Below are 16,909 nucleotides of genomic sequence, written 5' to 3' on the forward strand. Positions count from 1 at the left end.
ACTGGAAAAACACAGCCACAAAGCTAAACCTCAATCAGGTTAAATGTAATAACCCTACTCAGGAAACATGTCACCTTGTAAAAAAAGTCCCTGTGAGTCTCAGGGACACCAAAAGTCCCTTATCCAAAGCAGGAGGAACTTGGAGATGTCACTGAGGACAGGAAAACACCCCTGGTTTAGGCTATGCTGAGGACAGTCCTTTGGGCACCCCTTTTCTCTGAATGAAGCACATGTGCTTCCCCTCGCTCCCCCCATCTGTCACCCTGCGAAATAAATTGCTACCCAGCTGTAAGCAGGCGATTCCCACCCCAGTTCATTTCCCTGGTCCTCCTCAGTACCAGCTGGCCCCAAATCTGAGCTCATCCCTGCCGAATGCACACCCCAGAGGTTTGCTGACAAAGCCCTGCTCTGAAACAGGGACGTGTAACTCAGATCCCATCCCCCTGGGCTGAGACCAGGGAATGGGTCCAACAGGCCAAACAAAAGATGAACCGAGAGGAGTCAGCTCCTCCTGCCCATTTTCCACCCCAGGGGCCTGTGCAACCACTGGGAGCTTTCCTGCCAACTTCCCTGGGTCCAGAAGGGCAGAAAGTGGCAAGGACTGGATGGGCTGTAGGCGCCCATTTACCTTCCAAGGCAAGGAACTTATTGAGAGGTGAGGTTTAGAGGCTGCGTTACCAATCAAGGAGATCCCAAACTGACTGGAAAACGCCCGGTGAAATAAACCCCACCGTGACATCCTCCACCTCTCAGCTGGAGACCAGCAGTCACAGAGAGCACAAGGGAGCCAAGAGGCACCCGAGGTGCAGAATGTGAGTCCACCTCTGCCTAATCCCACCTCTCACCCACCCAATCTGCTCAACTAAATATGAAAAAGGTGAGAAGTGCCTCTCTTCAGCCCAGTCAGGGCCACCAGTGTGGCACACCACCATCATCCAGGGATGGATCCCAGAGACCCACGGAGGGAAGCAGCGATTCCAGCCCCCAGGGAAGAGCACAGTGGCCGCATGGCAGGGAATCTCAAAGCCAGCAGACAATGTAGCCGTCCTCCCGGGCTCAGCGCACGGCTGACAAACGGGAGCAAGCCCAACTGAGCCATCCACCTCCCTGCCCTGGCAATTATGCTCTGAGGGAAAGGTTCAAAGCACTATTGTGATCAATTAAATCGAAAAAAGAGCGGTGTCAGCTTGCAGCCCTGGGAGGATCCAGCCCTGTACTGATCTCTGAATTAAAAACGCGCATCACAGCGTGCACAACGTACAGATCCTGCGGGGAAAAAAGAAAAATCCTTTTTCTAGGCAGAAGCGTTCAGCACTCGGGAGACACAAAAAGCCACGTACTGAGGCATCCCTTGCAGGGAGAGGGGAAACCAGCGGCTCAGGTGAGTGTCACAGTACAGTTGTGCTCAGTTATTTCAGTTGGGAGCTCCTGGAAAAGCCATCAGTAAGTTCAAATCTGCTTTTCTCATACAGCTTTAGGGGAGGAGAGGGAGGGTTATCTATTATCCTTCCTTCCAATGCATGGGGTCTGCTGGAAAACCAGGGTAAGGACGAAATTCCGCCGATTTAAAGGGACACGAAGATGGTCGGTCTGGAACACGCTCCCTTTCCCCCCGGCGTCCCCCTCCGCGCCCCTGGGCGCGGGCACATCCCGCCGGAGCCGGCAGCGGGTCCGCGGGCAGGTGGGCGCTCACCTGATGAGGTTCTGCAGGCCCTGCTTGCTGGAGTTCCGCCTCAGGATCGCGCTGGTCATGGTGGCGGAGCCGCGGCGGGCAGGGTCCCGCTGCCGCCCCCTCCCCAGCGCCGCAGGAGCCGCCCGGCACTGCGCGCTCCGCGGCCCCCTCTCCGCCTTCAGGAAGTTCTGCAGCTGGTTTCCTTTTGTTTCTGCTCGCCCCCCCTGCTCCACACCCCCGGCTTGTCTCCTCCACCTCTACCTCCTCCTCCTCCTCCCCCTCTGCCTCGTGGAAGTGTCACGGGAGAATCTCTGGGGGCGCAGCCGCCGGCGGGCCCCGCAGCACAAAGCCCGGCGCTCCCCACTCCCCTGCCAGGGGCATTCTCTCCTGCCTTTAACTCTTCTCTCCTTCCTTCATCTTCTCCAGCCCCCTCCTCTCCCCCGCCCTTTTTTCCTTTTTTTTTTTTCCCTTCTGTTTTTTTCGCACCTTTACCACTGTTTTTCTGATTACACAAAGCAACTAGGGAGCAGACATCCAGGTTGGCAACTTGCACTCGACGGGCTGTAAATCACTCCTGCTCCATTCACAGCAGAAGTCTTGCGTGAAGGTCTCACCTCCAAACAGTCCCTGCACGTCCGAAGGTGAGCCAAGAGTCAGATTAACATGAAAAAGGGGCTTAGCACTGGGAAATGCCACACCAGAGGAAAATGTTCTCCTGGGATGGAGACAGCAGCAAGATTTTGGGGGAAGCCACAGAGCTGCAGCCTCAGGCAGGCAAGCAGCCTACACCCTGCTTCTGCTCTCAAACATTGCCCCTCACCGAGTCACCGAGTCATCCATGCCTCAGTTTTCCCAGCCATCAAATGGGGCAAGAGGCAAAAAATTTGGCTAAATCTGGCTTGCCTCCATGAAACACTGATATTTCAGGAGATAAAAGAAGAGCAAGAGTGTTTGATGAAGGACTAAGATTGTCACCTGCTAAAACAAAATGCCCATCTGCTACACATTCAGATGGTTGTTCTTCATGCTGCCTCCTCATGGGAGTAGTCTTGGGAGGAAAAAAACAGAAGAGTCTTTCTCCCTAAACTGCATCTCCTGGTCCACGTGTGCTTTTTGGGTGAAAAGAGAACCTCTACTATGCCAAACCAACAGGTGCCTGGACTTGTACCCAGCAAGTTCCAGCCCTGCCTTAGACTTGAACATTATGGTGCTGATGGCATGGCCTGCCCAGGGTGCCCAAGGTAAGTGGGAATATTCCTCTGGCTGCCTGCAAAATGGGAGCAGTTATGATGGAACCACTCTGCTGAAACCCTCACCTCCTTTCTGCTTCCAGTCCCTCTCATTTCATTCACACGTTTCCTTTCGATCTCTTCTGCACAAATGTTTCTTGACTCCTCGTAAGCTGAAATGGGGAAGTTGCCCATGAAATACACCAAGAAATCTCAATTAAAAAAAGGAAGTACCTGCCCTCCCTTCCACTGTCTCTTCATTTCAAAACAGCTTGGTTTTTCCCCTGCAGGTATTTACTAAGCATCACCTAAGTGATTATGAACAACAAAATCCACAAAGGGCAGACATTGATGCTGGCCTCGCTCTGTGGGCTGCTCACATGATATCACCCTGCATATTTTTCTTTCTAAATTCAGTGAGAAGATGCAAGAGATCTACCACAAAAGATCTCTTGCTAAAAAAAAGCTTGTCCCAGCCCTGCAAGTGCTTGCAGGAGTAATTAGGTTTAAGCATGTGAGCGTTCCTATTGACTTCACCACAGTTGGCCAGAGTTGAAATGAAGCGTGCACCTTGAGGGTTTTCATTTTGGAGAGAATCAGCCCAAACCTGCCCCTGACTCCCATGGTCCGAGCCAGGCAAGGAGGCAACTTGAAGGAGCCCTGGCAGGCAGAGATGTAGCTCAGCAGCCATGGGCCAGCAGCAACTGGGGCTTGAATGAGATCACTGCAAGCATTCTTCATTCAGGCAGAGATGCCAGGCAATCCTCAGGGAGCCCAGGAGGGGCAAGGAGGAAGGCAGCCACTGTCACCGGGAGAAGGCAGGAGCCTCTGGAGGTAACAGGATGCTGCTACCTCTGGGAGGTGAAAGTCTCTGTGTAAATGGGCAGAGGAAAAGCTGTTAATTCCCCCAGCAAGAGAGCCTTGGCTCCACACTGGGTTTGACTCCCAGAGGATGCCAGCATGAGCTCCTTGTCTTGAAAGCACTTGGCAGACTTCCACCCCAGTTCCAGGACTGACTGCCTCTCAGAGATGGGGATTTCAATGAACAGAGCTGACAGAAACCATACTTGGATGATGAAATGCAGGACTAGGGAGAGGTCATGACATTAGCTCTTAATGGTCTAAGGTGCTAAGATAATTTGGACACACCAAAAGTGAGGCAGTGAGGAAGGGGGTCCCTTAACTGCAACAGGCAGCAGGCTGAGCTCTGTGTTGCTCCCAGGCAGAGAAATTCCTAGTACTGAACTCTGCCTGGAAAAATATTTCAAGGTGGCTGGGCCACTTGACCTCTGGGGAAGGCTTCCTGCCCTTCATCTTTGAGAAAGATATTAAATATGACAGGAAAACTCATCCTTCCTCCAGGATCAGTGGGGTCCTGCAGGACCACAGGGGGAAGAGAGCAGGGCAGGACCCACAGCTTGCAAGAAGGGGAATGGACAGAGTCACTATCCCCATCTCTGTGGGGCAGGGAGCATTTAAACCCACTACTCAAAAGCACAAAGGACATGCCCACAGAGAAAGAGCAGTGCAGGAGAAATCCCACACCACTGCCTTGGAGTGCAGAGGCACCTTGGGTCCCCTCTCCTCTCCTGCCCCTCACTGCCACGTGCATCAGTGTGAGTCATACCATGTGTCCAGGAACAGTAAGGTCAGCATCAGTCCCACAGCTGCTTGGATCCTTTCACAGAAACAACCCCCCTGGGCCCACCAGGAAGTGGGTAGGAGTACAGTGGACACAGGAAGAAAAAGAAAATAATTAATTCATCTGTTATTTTTTGGCACAGTTTAAGCTAGGAGAACCACCATAAATCTCTGCAGCAAAACACCAGCCCAGTACAGGAACTGGAGCACCCAGGAGCACATGGTGTGGCACTGGAGTTCCCCAAAGCTCTTCCCAGCAGCAGGGAAGGCAGAGAAGGTGAAATGCAGTGAGAGAGAGTGGGTCTGCCTCCATCCCTGTGGGAAGGAGGGCTGGAGTCCCAGAGAGATAGGGCTGCACCAGTTCCTGTTAATTACACAATCATTCTGCTATGTAGCACTAGTTGCAAAATCAGTTGAAGGCTCACACATGGTCAAGGGAAAGAAAAAAAAATGAAACAAAAATACCCTAGTCCTGCTAAATACAGCTCAAGCATTTCTCTCCAATACTGCTGGGATGTCAAGCACTGTCAGCATAAGCCCCAAAGCACAGTCCCTGCAAGGGCCAGTCCTTTACGAGTGCCACCATCTGCCAGCATGGTTCCCAGAGGTCCATGCCTGCATGTCAGTGGTGAGGTCCCACCCGAGAAGATGTTCTCACAGGGACAGCCTCACATCTTCAGCAAGGACTAAGAGCCCTGTCTCAGCTGGAGACCCTGTGCCTCCACCAGTAGCCCCTAGGACAATGGAATAATGGGGGGTAGGTCTGGTTTTCCTTTCAAACTCCTTTTAGACCAGGTAGTCTCTGGTTTTCCTTTTAAACTCTGCCATCCCACACCTCTCGCCCAATCCTGACATCCCACCAGCCTCTCCTCACCAGCCACATGCATCCACCACTTTGAAACTGGCCTGGCAGGCATCAGCATTTGCCCAGCTCCTCCTCAGGAGCCCCAGTTCAGGGAAAAGGGCACCCCACTGGTCCATCAGCTGCACAGATGGTGTGCTTTACACGCTGGCCTGCGGGGTAGGGTTTGCCCACCTCACCTTCACCCTGAACTCCCACTTAACTCAGTCCACCTTACTCTGCCAGCACTCACTTTCAGGCGGCCAAATACAGAGACCAAGACAGACAAACAAGAGATAATCCTGAGGAGACAGCAGGACTAGCAGCCAAAAGCAGCACATTGTCTCCTTCTCACCAGAGCAGCTCTTTACAAGCACCAAAGTGTGGTGGGCAGGGCGCCCCACCTCTGCAATTAGCTCAGGGTGCAGGGCAAGGAGTCCAGTCCCAGTGGTGCTCCCCAGCAAGCCTTCCTCTGTCCTGGCATGAGTCAGGAGAGGATATTCCCAGGGCAGTGCACGACCCCGTGGGTGTTCAGGGAGGGGGTGCTGTAGGCAGGAGCCAACTCTGTTGGCTCAGAGATGTTGCCAGGCCGAGGAGCTCAGAGGAGCACCATGAAAAACATGTATAATTGTGGGTCTAAACAGCCAACAAACACTGTGTCATACTAAGTCTGAAATATTTGGCATGGGATCAGTGATGACTTTCTTCTTCTGATATCCAAAGAGGCAGAAATGAGAGGGAATCAGAAGCTGGATCTAGAAGGAGCATTCTTCTTCCTCTACCCCACGGCCACCTCTCACCATCACACAGAATGGAAAACAGACACTCCCTGGGGAATGTAAGGGGTACATCCATAAACCTAAAATCACTAGGTTCCATTGTGATGTTTGCCTCAGTTATCAGTGAGAGGGCAAGATGCAAGCTCACAAGCCTTGTAAGAGAAGATGCTTTTGCCCCAGGAGTGACACACACAAGGACAAAGGATGGATTTAAAAAGCAGAGGAAGGAGAGAAGCATTACCAGGGCAGCCCAGCCCAGTAAAGGAGATCTGGGCTCCTGTTGCACCAAGGGCTGGGCAAACAGCAAGAGACCCCCTGAGCCACTGCAGTGAGCCACCATCCAGGTATCCCAGAGCAGGGCCAAGGCCAAGTGACTGAGCCAAGCCCTGGAGGAGTGCAGCTGGTCCAGCATGTCAAGCCAGCACCATCACTGATACTGTGCACTGCTATCTATATATTATGTTAAATCAACAAAGCCATTGGGTAAGAGACAGGAAGACAAAACAATGGCTGCAGATAAGACACTCCCATCCCACACAGGAGGGTCATTACAGGACAAGAGGAGAACTATTGGCCCTCAGGAGACAGGCTCCATCTCTTAGGGATGCTTGTCTACTGCAAGGCCAAGAGGCAGGACAAAGGACTCCAGCCAGGATGGATAAGATGCAGGCAGCTGCTGCCAAGAGGTTGTCTTCCCCCAGCAGACACTGTAGGAAAAATCTTAAAAAGGCCTTTATATAGCATCACACTGCTTCATCACGAGTCTCTGCTCACCAAGATTTGGACAGCTGCTGAATGAATTTGAATTTTGAAAGTTTATTCAAAATAAATAGAATGGTCTTTGCTTTGCTTAGGTGGATTAGATGGCACTGGGCAGCTGAAGACACCTTCAGACACCTCTCAGGCTGGGTATAAGAGGTGCACTAGCAGTAACAGAGGCACCACCTTCCTTCACCAGGTGGCATCTGTGTGACACGTTTAAGCAGTGCCCAAAGCCCTGCAGCACGGTTTGTGGATGGGCCTGTAGGTGAGCTCCACTGCACCAGTGCAGCCCTGTGTCGAGCCATGCTGCTCAGCTGACCACACAGCTTTCAAGAAGTAAAATACAGCTTCTGCCCAAGATAAACTTATTAGCTCATCTGCAGCTGGCTCCAGGCTCTGATGCAGCACCGTGTTGTGCAACACAAGCAGTTTTAGCAACCATTAATCTCTGCTTTACACCGCCGGGCTGTCACTCCAGCTGGGGTCAGGGGACACTAAGTGGATAAGAAGGAACTCCCAAGCACCATCAGACAGTTCCTGCATCCCTCACTTCAAGTTGCTCCTTGTCCCAGGGAAAGGCATCTGATATCAGCTTGCCCATATCCATCCATGCTCCCCTAGCTAAGCTGGGCAAAAGAGAGGAGCTGTTTGGACAGGGCTCGCAAAACATCATCGTGTATTCAGGAAGCTTGAAGGCACATGGCTCCATCAAGGGGGAATAGTCATTAATGCTCCAAAGTGAGGCCCAAAAAAGAGCTGAGGAGCCTTTCTGCACAAAGGGCAGCTAATGCTGTATGCAGGAAGATGGCAACTGGGATGCAGAAGCAGCAGAAGAGACAAGTGCCACCCCCAGGAAGAGGTCCCACCAGAGCAGGGGTGCACAGCCTGTGTATCACAGTAGTCTGCCCTTCAAGACAGCTCAGCTTGGGCACAGTGCTGCCAGCTCCTGGTATGGGAAGTTATGTAACAACAGCAAGGAGGCACTTATTTCAAAAGGGAATTATTATTGTCATCAATTTTATTGGGAGAGAACTCTGCCCCTCCTAAATAGCTGGCAGCTGTGATTGTTTGGGGTCTGTCAATAATTCAGAGTTTGTCAATGCTAATGGCTCCAAAGCAAGCTTGCACTGGAAAGGAAACTGCTTCTGCAGCAGAAAAGCACAAGCATGCACAAGCACAGAAGAGGAGATCATATTTTCCAAGCTATCTGGCAAAGACTTGATAAAAGGCACTGCACAAACTGTCTAGTCAGCTGCAGCAAGCAACAGATACCTAGAGCTGGGAGAGAGGCTTCCTTGGTAATGCAGAATGAATCCCTAACAAAAAAAAAAAAAAAAAAAAAAAATCTGTTTTCAAAATGAGTGCATAAGCAAAAGAACCAAAGAGCTCCAGCTGATGCAAACTGGCAGAGCTTTCTCTATGGCAGGCCGAGGGGTGGTGCTGACATGCACTGACAAAAGCATTTGGGCCTACATGTCTGCTCAGTAGCAAGAGAAATCCAAATGAACTGAGCTCCAGCTAATCTGAGTCTTGCACTTCTCAGATCAATTGCTTGCAGATTGCCCCATGTTTTCAGACCACTGGATGGAAGTCACCAACTAAGCCGATAGAAGCCCACTGACTGCCATTTCCATTCATTAAATAAATCCAGCTGGGTTTGCTCGTGCATCTTCCTCTTTATCCATGTATTTCTGGACAGTTACCAGATGCAGCAGGCTGCTGGGAACCACCGCTGCTCATGTGAGACAGGCTGAACCCAAGTAGCTCCTGGGTTTGGCACTCCCAGGTGTGACTGAAGATGGAGTTCTGCTGCCAGCCCCAGCAGCCCATCCCAGGAGGGACTTGCTTAAAGTAGCAAAAACCAGGAGATGTTTTGTCCTGCCTTGCTGCCAGTTCTCCTGCAGGGGATGGGGGCTGCAGGAGTGGAGCCCCCAGAATGGCACTGGAGACCTGCCTGTGAGAAAGACAACTCTGAGTGCTGAAACCTGGGATTAAGACACTTCAAAGGCTGCCTCACACATCTGGTGTGTGTTAGGATGGATGCACTGGCAGGGAAAACATACATGGGCTCCAAGTGGGGCTGGTTAACCCACTCATGACTGAGCCTCTGTGGAACATGGGGACAGGACTGCGAGACACCTGGCCAAGCCTCAGGAGAGCTGGGCTCAAGTCTCACAAGTGGCCTGTGCTTCCTAGCTGATTCTGGGAAATCAGGGAGCGATTCAGGTGCCTGAACACAGGTGTCAAGTGTGGGATGCCTTGGCCTGGCAGATGTCACACAAGTCCAGTAGGAAACACCTCTTCTGGGTACCAAACCCACAGTGGGCAAGTTCTACAGCCAGGGCATCCCTTCCCCTCCCTGAACATCTCAACTCAGCTGTCTGGCCTTGCAGTAGCCACCTGTCCTCTATCCCTGAGGCAGTAGCCACAGAACCCACCATGGTGACACCCTGAACTTGGCTGGGCACCGTGGGTATTCCTCTTGCACTGATCACACCAAATTCATGTCTTGCAGGACAGCTGCTTTCCCAGAGTGTGCAGCACCTCCTAGGACATATTTTTTGACCCATACCAGATGGCCATGATCCAGAACATGACCTGGGTAAAGAGGCCTGAGCCCCTATCACACACCCTTGTGTTTTCCTTCCATTGATGTACATCCCCAAGGCTTCTCCTCATAGCTTTAGAACAGAACCACACCGTGGAGATCCATTCCCTGTGCATTTGGCTTCAAAGGATGCCAAAGCACCCCCTCAGTAATCCCAAAGACAGCCTGATCAGGAGTTTATTGGACTCATAAAGAGAAGAGGAACTGCAGCTACAGGAGCTCCAAGCTGCTGTGCAGGCTGGGGGAGCAGAGCCCTCCCTCACCTGTTCCAGGTGAGCAGGCACGGTCCCTCCCAGGCAGGTGTGCAAAGCTGGACTGTGCCAGGAGGGCAGCATGGAGAGCACCAAATCCTTGTGATGTTCCCTCTGAGCCCCTGAGCACCACTGCAGGTTTGCAGTCACTCAGAGCCAGATTACAGTCTCAGGAGCCTGGTGTTCATACCAATGCCTCCTGGAGCCTGAGCAACAACTTTCTTCGGGTCAGGATTCCCACCCCCCTCAAAGAAAAAGCTGTTCCCAACAAAAACATGACACTGAGGAGGTCTTGGAGCACCTCCTGGCCAGGTGGTCTGTCCAGATGTGAGTCAATGTCCTGACAGAGGCAGCAGCCAGGCTGGATGAGTGCCTAGCTGGGAGGAAGCCCAGCTCTGAAGAGAGCACCAGGGCGGCAAGGAGTCAGCTCAGCCCCCAGGCAGACCCCACAGTTGGGCATGTGGGTCACAGGGGTGACAGATGCAAAGGGGGATGCAGGCAGAGCATCAGGCAGGGCTGGATTAGCAAGGTCAGTGAAGGTCAGAGCAGAGGGGCCCAGGATCCCCAGGGCATACCAAGGTTAAGCACTTCCCTGCTCCACAGCCAGCCCTTCCAGTTATCACAGGGTTTTCAGATTTGGGGGAAAGCCCTAAACCCTCTGAAGTAAGTTCACCTTACAAAATCCAGGGGCAAGGGATTCCCACAAGCTTCAGAGCCAGACTTCACACCAATAGTTTTTAAAAAGCCAGCTTTTCAGCCAGCAGAGAGTCTTCTGTGTTTTAGAAAGAAAAGTGCAATTCAAATGAAGGCTGCTGGGCAATCCCCTGCTTTAACACACACTCCTCCAAACCCATAGCTTTACATAGCAAAATAAGCCTGGAAGCAAGGCGAGGCAAGCCAGGCTTAATTTATTTTTTTTTCCTCAAGGAGAAAAGGACAGTGAAGGCACCTGATACCTCCTATAATTAGAGACAGTTTTTTATCCCTAATGCCACTGCCAGACCACCTATATCCAATTTGGAAACCAGAAGTATAACCCAGCTTCATTAAATAATCCATCTGGTCCTCCCCTGTTAATTTCCCTACTATTTTTTTCCACTTTAATGAGCCCAGCTGGGTCAAACTGTGACCAGTTACTCCTGAGCAGGGATCAGCCATCCCTCCATTCTACCCCCAAGGAATCTGGTGTACTGAGGGGTCCAAAAACTCTCCAAGTATCAGTTTTCCCAAACAACCTCCTTCCAACCATGGGTATACTTAGCAACAGCAGTCACTTCAGCAAAGACCCTTGAGACTCCTCTAAGGATCTGGAGAATTCAAGACAGCTGGGGATGGACGGGGCAAGGAAAAGCCTGGGGCTTGCTGGCACAGCAGAGCCTCTCCCCAGGCAGTGACCATACATGGGCTGCCTGCCCTGCAGCTCATGGGGAGGGAAGCCCCAGGAGGACAGAGACAGGGAATGTGGGAAAATCCAAATCCAATCTGCCTCCCAGGTGCAGATATCCTGCAGATCACAGCCCAAGGGACATGCCTGGCCATGGGTGTAGGAACTAGGGGCAGGAGTTACCTGGAGCCTCCAGAGCTTTACAGAGAGCTCTGAGTAACAGACCCTGTGCATACTGGGCTCCCAACCCCTCCCCATCAAGGCAGGACAACCCAAGAAGTCACCTCTCCCAAGCTCCCCCCAGCTTCTCACGTATTTGGGAAGGCTCACACCACAGCAGTTTCCCATACAGCAATTCTAGTTCACGGAAGAGAGCATAACACAGGTCTGGTTTAAGCAGAGTTACACCAGCATCAGCAGGACTTTGCCAGTATGTCCCAGTTTGTATGAGGAAACAGAGAAGGCTGTGTTCAAATTAATATTTCTAGGACCTTTTCTAATGCATGCTTCTATATACACTGGGCACAGTTAAATAGACGAGGTTCATTGTCTACAGAAACTCAGCACCAATATTTTTCTCCTGACATCTCCCACTCTGCAATACACCCAGGAACCTTGGGATTTGCTTTCCTGGCAGCTCCATCATAAAACTGTTTGCTCTGACATCCATCATGCTTTAGGTGTCCTTAGAGCCTTGTCCTGCCTCCAACCATACATGGGTCAGCCTGAAAAGAGCTTTTTCATCAAGGAGAGGAGATCAGGGAGATAAGCTAGCCACAGGGTGAGAAAAGGTAGACCCAAACAGCAAATAAACACTTCCTTCCTCCATTTTGGGAGTGGAAATCACCAGAGTCTAGCAAGCATTTAAACAGTAGAAGGAAAAGCAAGAGAAGTTTAGAGGTGCACGTGAAACAATTATACAAATTGTAAGGGAAAGTAATTCTTCGTATTTTTGAAACAAAGAGGAACTCATTTCTGCTCACTATTTTTGCCATCAATTTTCATAATTCATTAAGATTCTAAAACACAGCTAGAGAGGAAAGGATGTGCCACCCTGCTGTCGGCGTTCACACTCTTTTTAAACAAGGCTGTAAGGGTCTGCGTGCCACAGAACAGACTCCTCCAAACAGCCTTTTATTTAGCTGAAACTCCAGCAGGAAACAGAAAAGGGAACAAGATGACCCAGCCCCACCAGCAGACCCCAGTGGTGGCCCTGCATGCACCAAAGTAGCTGCAGTCACTGTAGCAAGAGGGGAGCAGGAAGGTTTGCTTGCCTTGGGCCACACACAGCACCTGCTCCTTGCTGCTGCAAGGTGAGCTGAGCCTGCAGCACAGGCACAGCCAGGAGCAATGCTGGGAATCACATCGATCCCGGTGCTGAGGAAACCCCTGTGCTCCCCCAGCAGCCAAGGCTTCCCCTTTGTTTCAGCACCAAGTCATGTACAGAGCCTTCCAGCACCTTTTGAAGCTTCCAGTCAAATCTTCAGCCCAGGCTAATTGCTGTCAGGTGTCAGCCGAAGCACTCACTGCAACCACTGATGACAGGAGATGACACACCTTTCTCCTCTCATTGTCACTCAAGGGGTTTTTTTCCCCACCAACATTAGCTGTGCCAGCTCTCAGAAGCCTTGGGGAGAAATGCTAATGTGAGCTTTGAAGCTGGAGGTGAAAAATCAGGCAACCTGCTAAGCTCCCTGGATGCTCAGCCTGAATCCAGTCCAAATCTGAGCACTTCTGGGTGATGCACTTTGGCCAAGCTTATCTATCTGCAGATGTGGTCTCTGCTACTGATCTGTCTTCTTTTAGCCCTCATGGAAAGCTGTCTGTATTCAAGTGAAAGACCCCAAATTTTGCAGTCACTGCTGATAGAGCAATAAAGCAGAGCAGAGGCACAGGGAGATGTATAATTTTACAGCAGCCAGCCTGAAACATTGCCAGGTTAATTCGGCTGGAGAGTAGGGGATGCAGCAAGAAATCAGATGTGCCCAGCAAGGAGAGAAGGCAGCTGATCTCCAGATTAGAGAGGGCTTAGAGATGGGGCTGATTTCAGCTGCAGAGAAGGTCCAGGTCATCAGACCACTCACTTGAGCTTTCCTGCTTCTGGAGCTGGGGTTCCCACTCAATCAACCCCTTCCCAAGGGCTTTGAAGTTCAAAGGGGATGAGACCTTCAGGAAATCTAAGTCTCATCCTACCTGGAGAAGCTTGTCAAAAGCCTGATGGAATATCTGACCTATTTCAGCCTCATGGGTCATCATTGTTCTGGCTGCACATCCTCCTTTCCCTCTGTGCCCCCCCAGCTTCCCAGCTTCCCAGTATCCTGGGTCTGGAAGGCAGCTGTGGTGTCCCCAAGCCTCACCTCTCGTTCTCCTCAGGGGATTCATCTCCCACTTGGCTCACTCCTTCTGCACCCTCCTGGCACCCCTCCGAGTCTGACATCTTCTGCCCTGGTTGGCACAGCAGCCCCACAGACAGCTCCAGCACCAGGGTGCTGCCACTGTTTCGCTTTTCCTGTGCTCAGCAGAAGTGAGCTGTGCCGGAAACTTCATGGGCTGAGGGTTTGGGGGGATGGGAGGGGGCAGAAGGAAGGTGAATTTTAGGGTTTGTTTTGTTCTCTTTTAAAAACCATTGAGACTGATTTAAGATTTTACTTGCCAGCAGCTAAAATTTTGGAAGTCCTGGGCTAACCCAAAAGAAAAGTGGGTGGAATGGACATCCCCACCACGGCAGGGAAAGGAGTGACCCACTGTTCCCCCCAGCTCCCCATGCCACTCTGGTGATAGCCATCATCTCTAAACCACAGCACCCTACACCATACCAGTCCCGGGGTGCTGCTGTAGGTGCTGCCAAGGTTCTCCTGACTTTGCAACTCTCAAATCCCACTGGAGCCAAAGGGTCTGCTTCTGCCCTGCAGATGCCACCCCACTCCCCTCCTCTCAGCTCTTCCCCACAGCTTCCTGCTGATGCCATCATGGGCTGGGGTTCTGCAATGCCTCCTGGGGCTTGGATTGTTGTCTCTTTGTCTCTTCACCACTGGGGAAGGGCATGGGCATCTGCAGCTTTGGACAGGGACCAGCAGAGAGGTCCCCCACGTCCTCAGCACAGCCCCTGCCAAAGCCTCCCCAATCCCCACCAGGACTGCCACAGTGAGGCCGTCCCTGCTGGCACCATGGCATGAGTCGGGGTCTGGCCACCCAGGCAGGCAACACCCACCTCTCCCACCAAAGCTTTATTTACATCACTGCTGCCATGATGCAGCTCTTCGCAAAACTAGAGAGAAAGGGCACCCAGTCAGTGCCCCTGAGCCTGGCAGGGCAGCAGGGACAGCGGGGAGAGGAGGACTGCTGTGGAGACACAGGTGCTTAGGACTCGCCAGCCTCAAACATCTTCTTTCTGCCCTCCATGCCAGACTTCTCCTCAATGTTCTTCCTCCAGTCACCGACATCACGTAGATCCTTCTCCTGGGGAGGGATGGTTGTGTTGGTGTGAATGGTGCCGTGGTAAGAACCCACCCGGCCCAGGGCCCACACCAGTCCACCCATGGAAACCCCCATGTCAGCTAGAGGAGCCCAGTTCCACCCATGCTGTACATCTTTTTGAACTGCACCCTCCTGTTTCAACATCATGGGTTCCAGAGAAGGAAACACAGAGCAGGAAGAAGGACATTATGGAGAAAGAGTCATTCTCAACCCTGTCTATCTTACAGGGAGGTGTGACCCTGAAGGGTGGGGGCAACTCTTGTTAGGGAAAAAAGGAAGAGGGAAGGATACCTTCTCAGTGTCCTCCTTCTTCACTTGCTTCAAGTTGGCTCGGAGGTCCATGCAGACCTTGTGCTTGGAGCCCAGCAGGGCCCGCAGCATGGCGTCAGCCGACATGCGCACCCTGCGCAGCGGCGGCCGCTTGAACTTGCCACGCAGGTCAAAGAGTTTCTGGCTCAAGTCTTCCAGCTGGGGGGGATGAAATGGGGGGGGGGGGGGGGCAGAGAGAGAGAAGGGCATGGGTTTAATGAGATGGACCCAAGCAGTGCAGGGAGGCATGAGGAATGGGCTGCAGACTCCCCAGAAGGATGTCTCCAGAGGAAACTCACCTCCTTTGTAGTCTTCTGTAGCTTCACCTCTGTGTCATACCTCTCCTCATCCACTGACTCTATCTTGGCATGAAGCTTTTTGCACAGCTCCTGGGAAGAAAGCAAAGAGGGATGTTGACTGCTAGGATCCAGACATGATTCCTCTCTCCTGACCGCTCCGGCTCTGAAAGCCCTCAGTCCTGAAGACTAGATGGGACTAAGGTGAAGAAGGCTTGTCAGCCAGCTCCCTGCTACTGGCTGCATGCAAATGCTGCCTCAACACATCATTTAAAACACATCTTTCCTGCCAGCCTTTTCCAACCCTTCTGTTTGCAGAGAGACCCCACCTGCCTCTCAAGCCAGCTGCATGTTCATCAGGCTCCAGGGTAACCCAGGTGAGGAGAGAGTCAAGATGGGAAGGTCAGTCTAGATCCACCAGGCTGACTGATGGAGTCAAATATTTTCTGCTCCAGCACAGAAGGGGTTAAAGAAGCCTGTACCTGAAGTTCCTGCATGGATCCTGGGAGCGACAGAGGAGGGCAATGTTCCGCCAGGTAGTTTTGCTTCTCCACTTCTTTAGCAGCTGCTTCCTTTTCTATTTCAGTGACAGCAAGCTGGAGCATAGCACTCTGGAAGGCAGCAGGAGAAGTGTCAGTGCAGGATGGAAGCAAGGAAGGAGGGTAGGGGGGGTCATCAGGGAGTGGGAATCCTGATGGAGAGGGGAGTTCCCATAAATACCACCATTTCCAAGCAAGGGATAAGATAGAGACCCAGTAAGGAGTGGGGTGGGAGGCCCCTATGTTGTGCATCGTGGCCTCTTCTAGCAGGGAGAGTGCTGAGAGCTGGCTGGCTTGGGATGGGAGGTGGGAAGGTCGGGACATGCATCCCACAGCCACAGCAGTGCCACGTACCTTCAGGTGCTGCCGACGGGCAGTGGCTGCCCTCCTCTTTTTCTGCAAGTGGAAGAAAAAAGAGAAAAGGTTATCAGGTGCCCATTCCCCTTTTCCATTGCCCTTCCCCATGCCCTTCCCCACAGTCCACCAAGGACCTGCAGCCCTGCCAGGGAGATGGCTCCATCTTGACACAGAGTTTCTCCCCAAACCAGCACCACTCAAGGAAGTAGCTCCCTGCTGAACCCAGCTTTGCCAACCTCAGGTAGCTAAAAAACAGAGTCCCAGAGGAAAAGATAACAAGGGTGATGAACTTGAAAATATATGTATAAAATATGCCTTCAAACTTGGCTTCTTGGGACTTTTAGCCTTTTCTCTAATTTCCTCTTCACTCCGATGTGTTTTACTTTGTGCTCAAGCTAATGACCCCCATGTTCCTGGGCACTCAGGAGCTGTGGGATGTCTTTCTGAGCAGTCCAGGGCACGTGTCCTTCTGACACTCTGGTGACAAGGATAACCAGGCAGGTGAAAACATGAAGGCTGTGTAATTTCCAGGCTGGAGTTGGAAAGACCAAGTGATGCTGAAGCAGAGGTTCATCACAGCTGGAGGGCAGACCCAACCACAGGCTGCCCTTCTGTCCTTGCCATGCTGGACCAGCAGCCACAGGACTCCAATTTATAAAAAACCCACAACTTCTTTATTTCAGCTGTTTCCTGAGCATTTCAGCCAGAAGACAGGGCATGGCTGAGTTGGGCTGGCCCAGGGGAAACACATCTGAGATGCTGAG

At 52.0% G+C, this 16,909-nt stretch overlaps 2 protein-coding genes across 3 annotated transcripts in view; both read right to left on the minus strand.

Annotated features, from left to right (window-relative positions):
• Positions 1 to 13,694, minus strand: part of LSP1 (lymphocyte specific protein 1) — a 48,749-nt gene extending 35,055 nt beyond the window's left edge. The window contains exon 1 of one of the 2 annotated variants that reach the window (XM_059849065.1): positions 13,525 to 13,694. In XM_059849065.1, coding sequence (XP_059705048.1) covers positions 13,525 to 13,604 — 80 coding nt within the window. In that variant the 5' untranslated portion in view covers positions 13,605 to 13,694. Of the gene's footprint in view, positions 1 to 1,693; positions 1,920 to 13,524 lie in introns of those variants that run through there. The other variant, XM_059849066.1, reaches the window with a different exon arrangement.
• A 685-nt stretch (positions 13,695 to 14,379) lies between these two features.
• On the minus strand, positions 14,380 to 16,294 carry TNNI2 (troponin I2, fast skeletal type). The gene is made up of 5 exons (XM_059849069.1): positions 16,143 to 16,294; positions 15,732 to 15,860; positions 15,253 to 15,342; positions 14,936 to 15,112; positions 14,380 to 14,626 (listed from the first exon to the last, which is right to left on the minus strand). The coding sequence occupies exons 1-5, from the start codon at positions 16,251 to 16,253 to the stop codon at positions 14,528 to 14,530; spliced, it is 606 nt and encodes a 201-aa protein (XP_059705052.1). The 5' UTR covers positions 16,254 to 16,294; the 3' UTR covers positions 14,380 to 14,527.
• Between the last annotated feature and the right edge of the window lie 615 nt (positions 16,295 to 16,909).

The sequence above is a fragment of the Haemorhous mexicanus genome, chromosome 6 (assembly GCF_027477595.1).
Source record: "Haemorhous mexicanus isolate bHaeMex1 chromosome 6, bHaeMex1.pri, whole genome shotgun sequence".
NCBI classification, from domain to species: Eukaryota; Metazoa; Chordata; class Aves; order Passeriformes; family Fringillidae; genus Haemorhous; species Haemorhous mexicanus.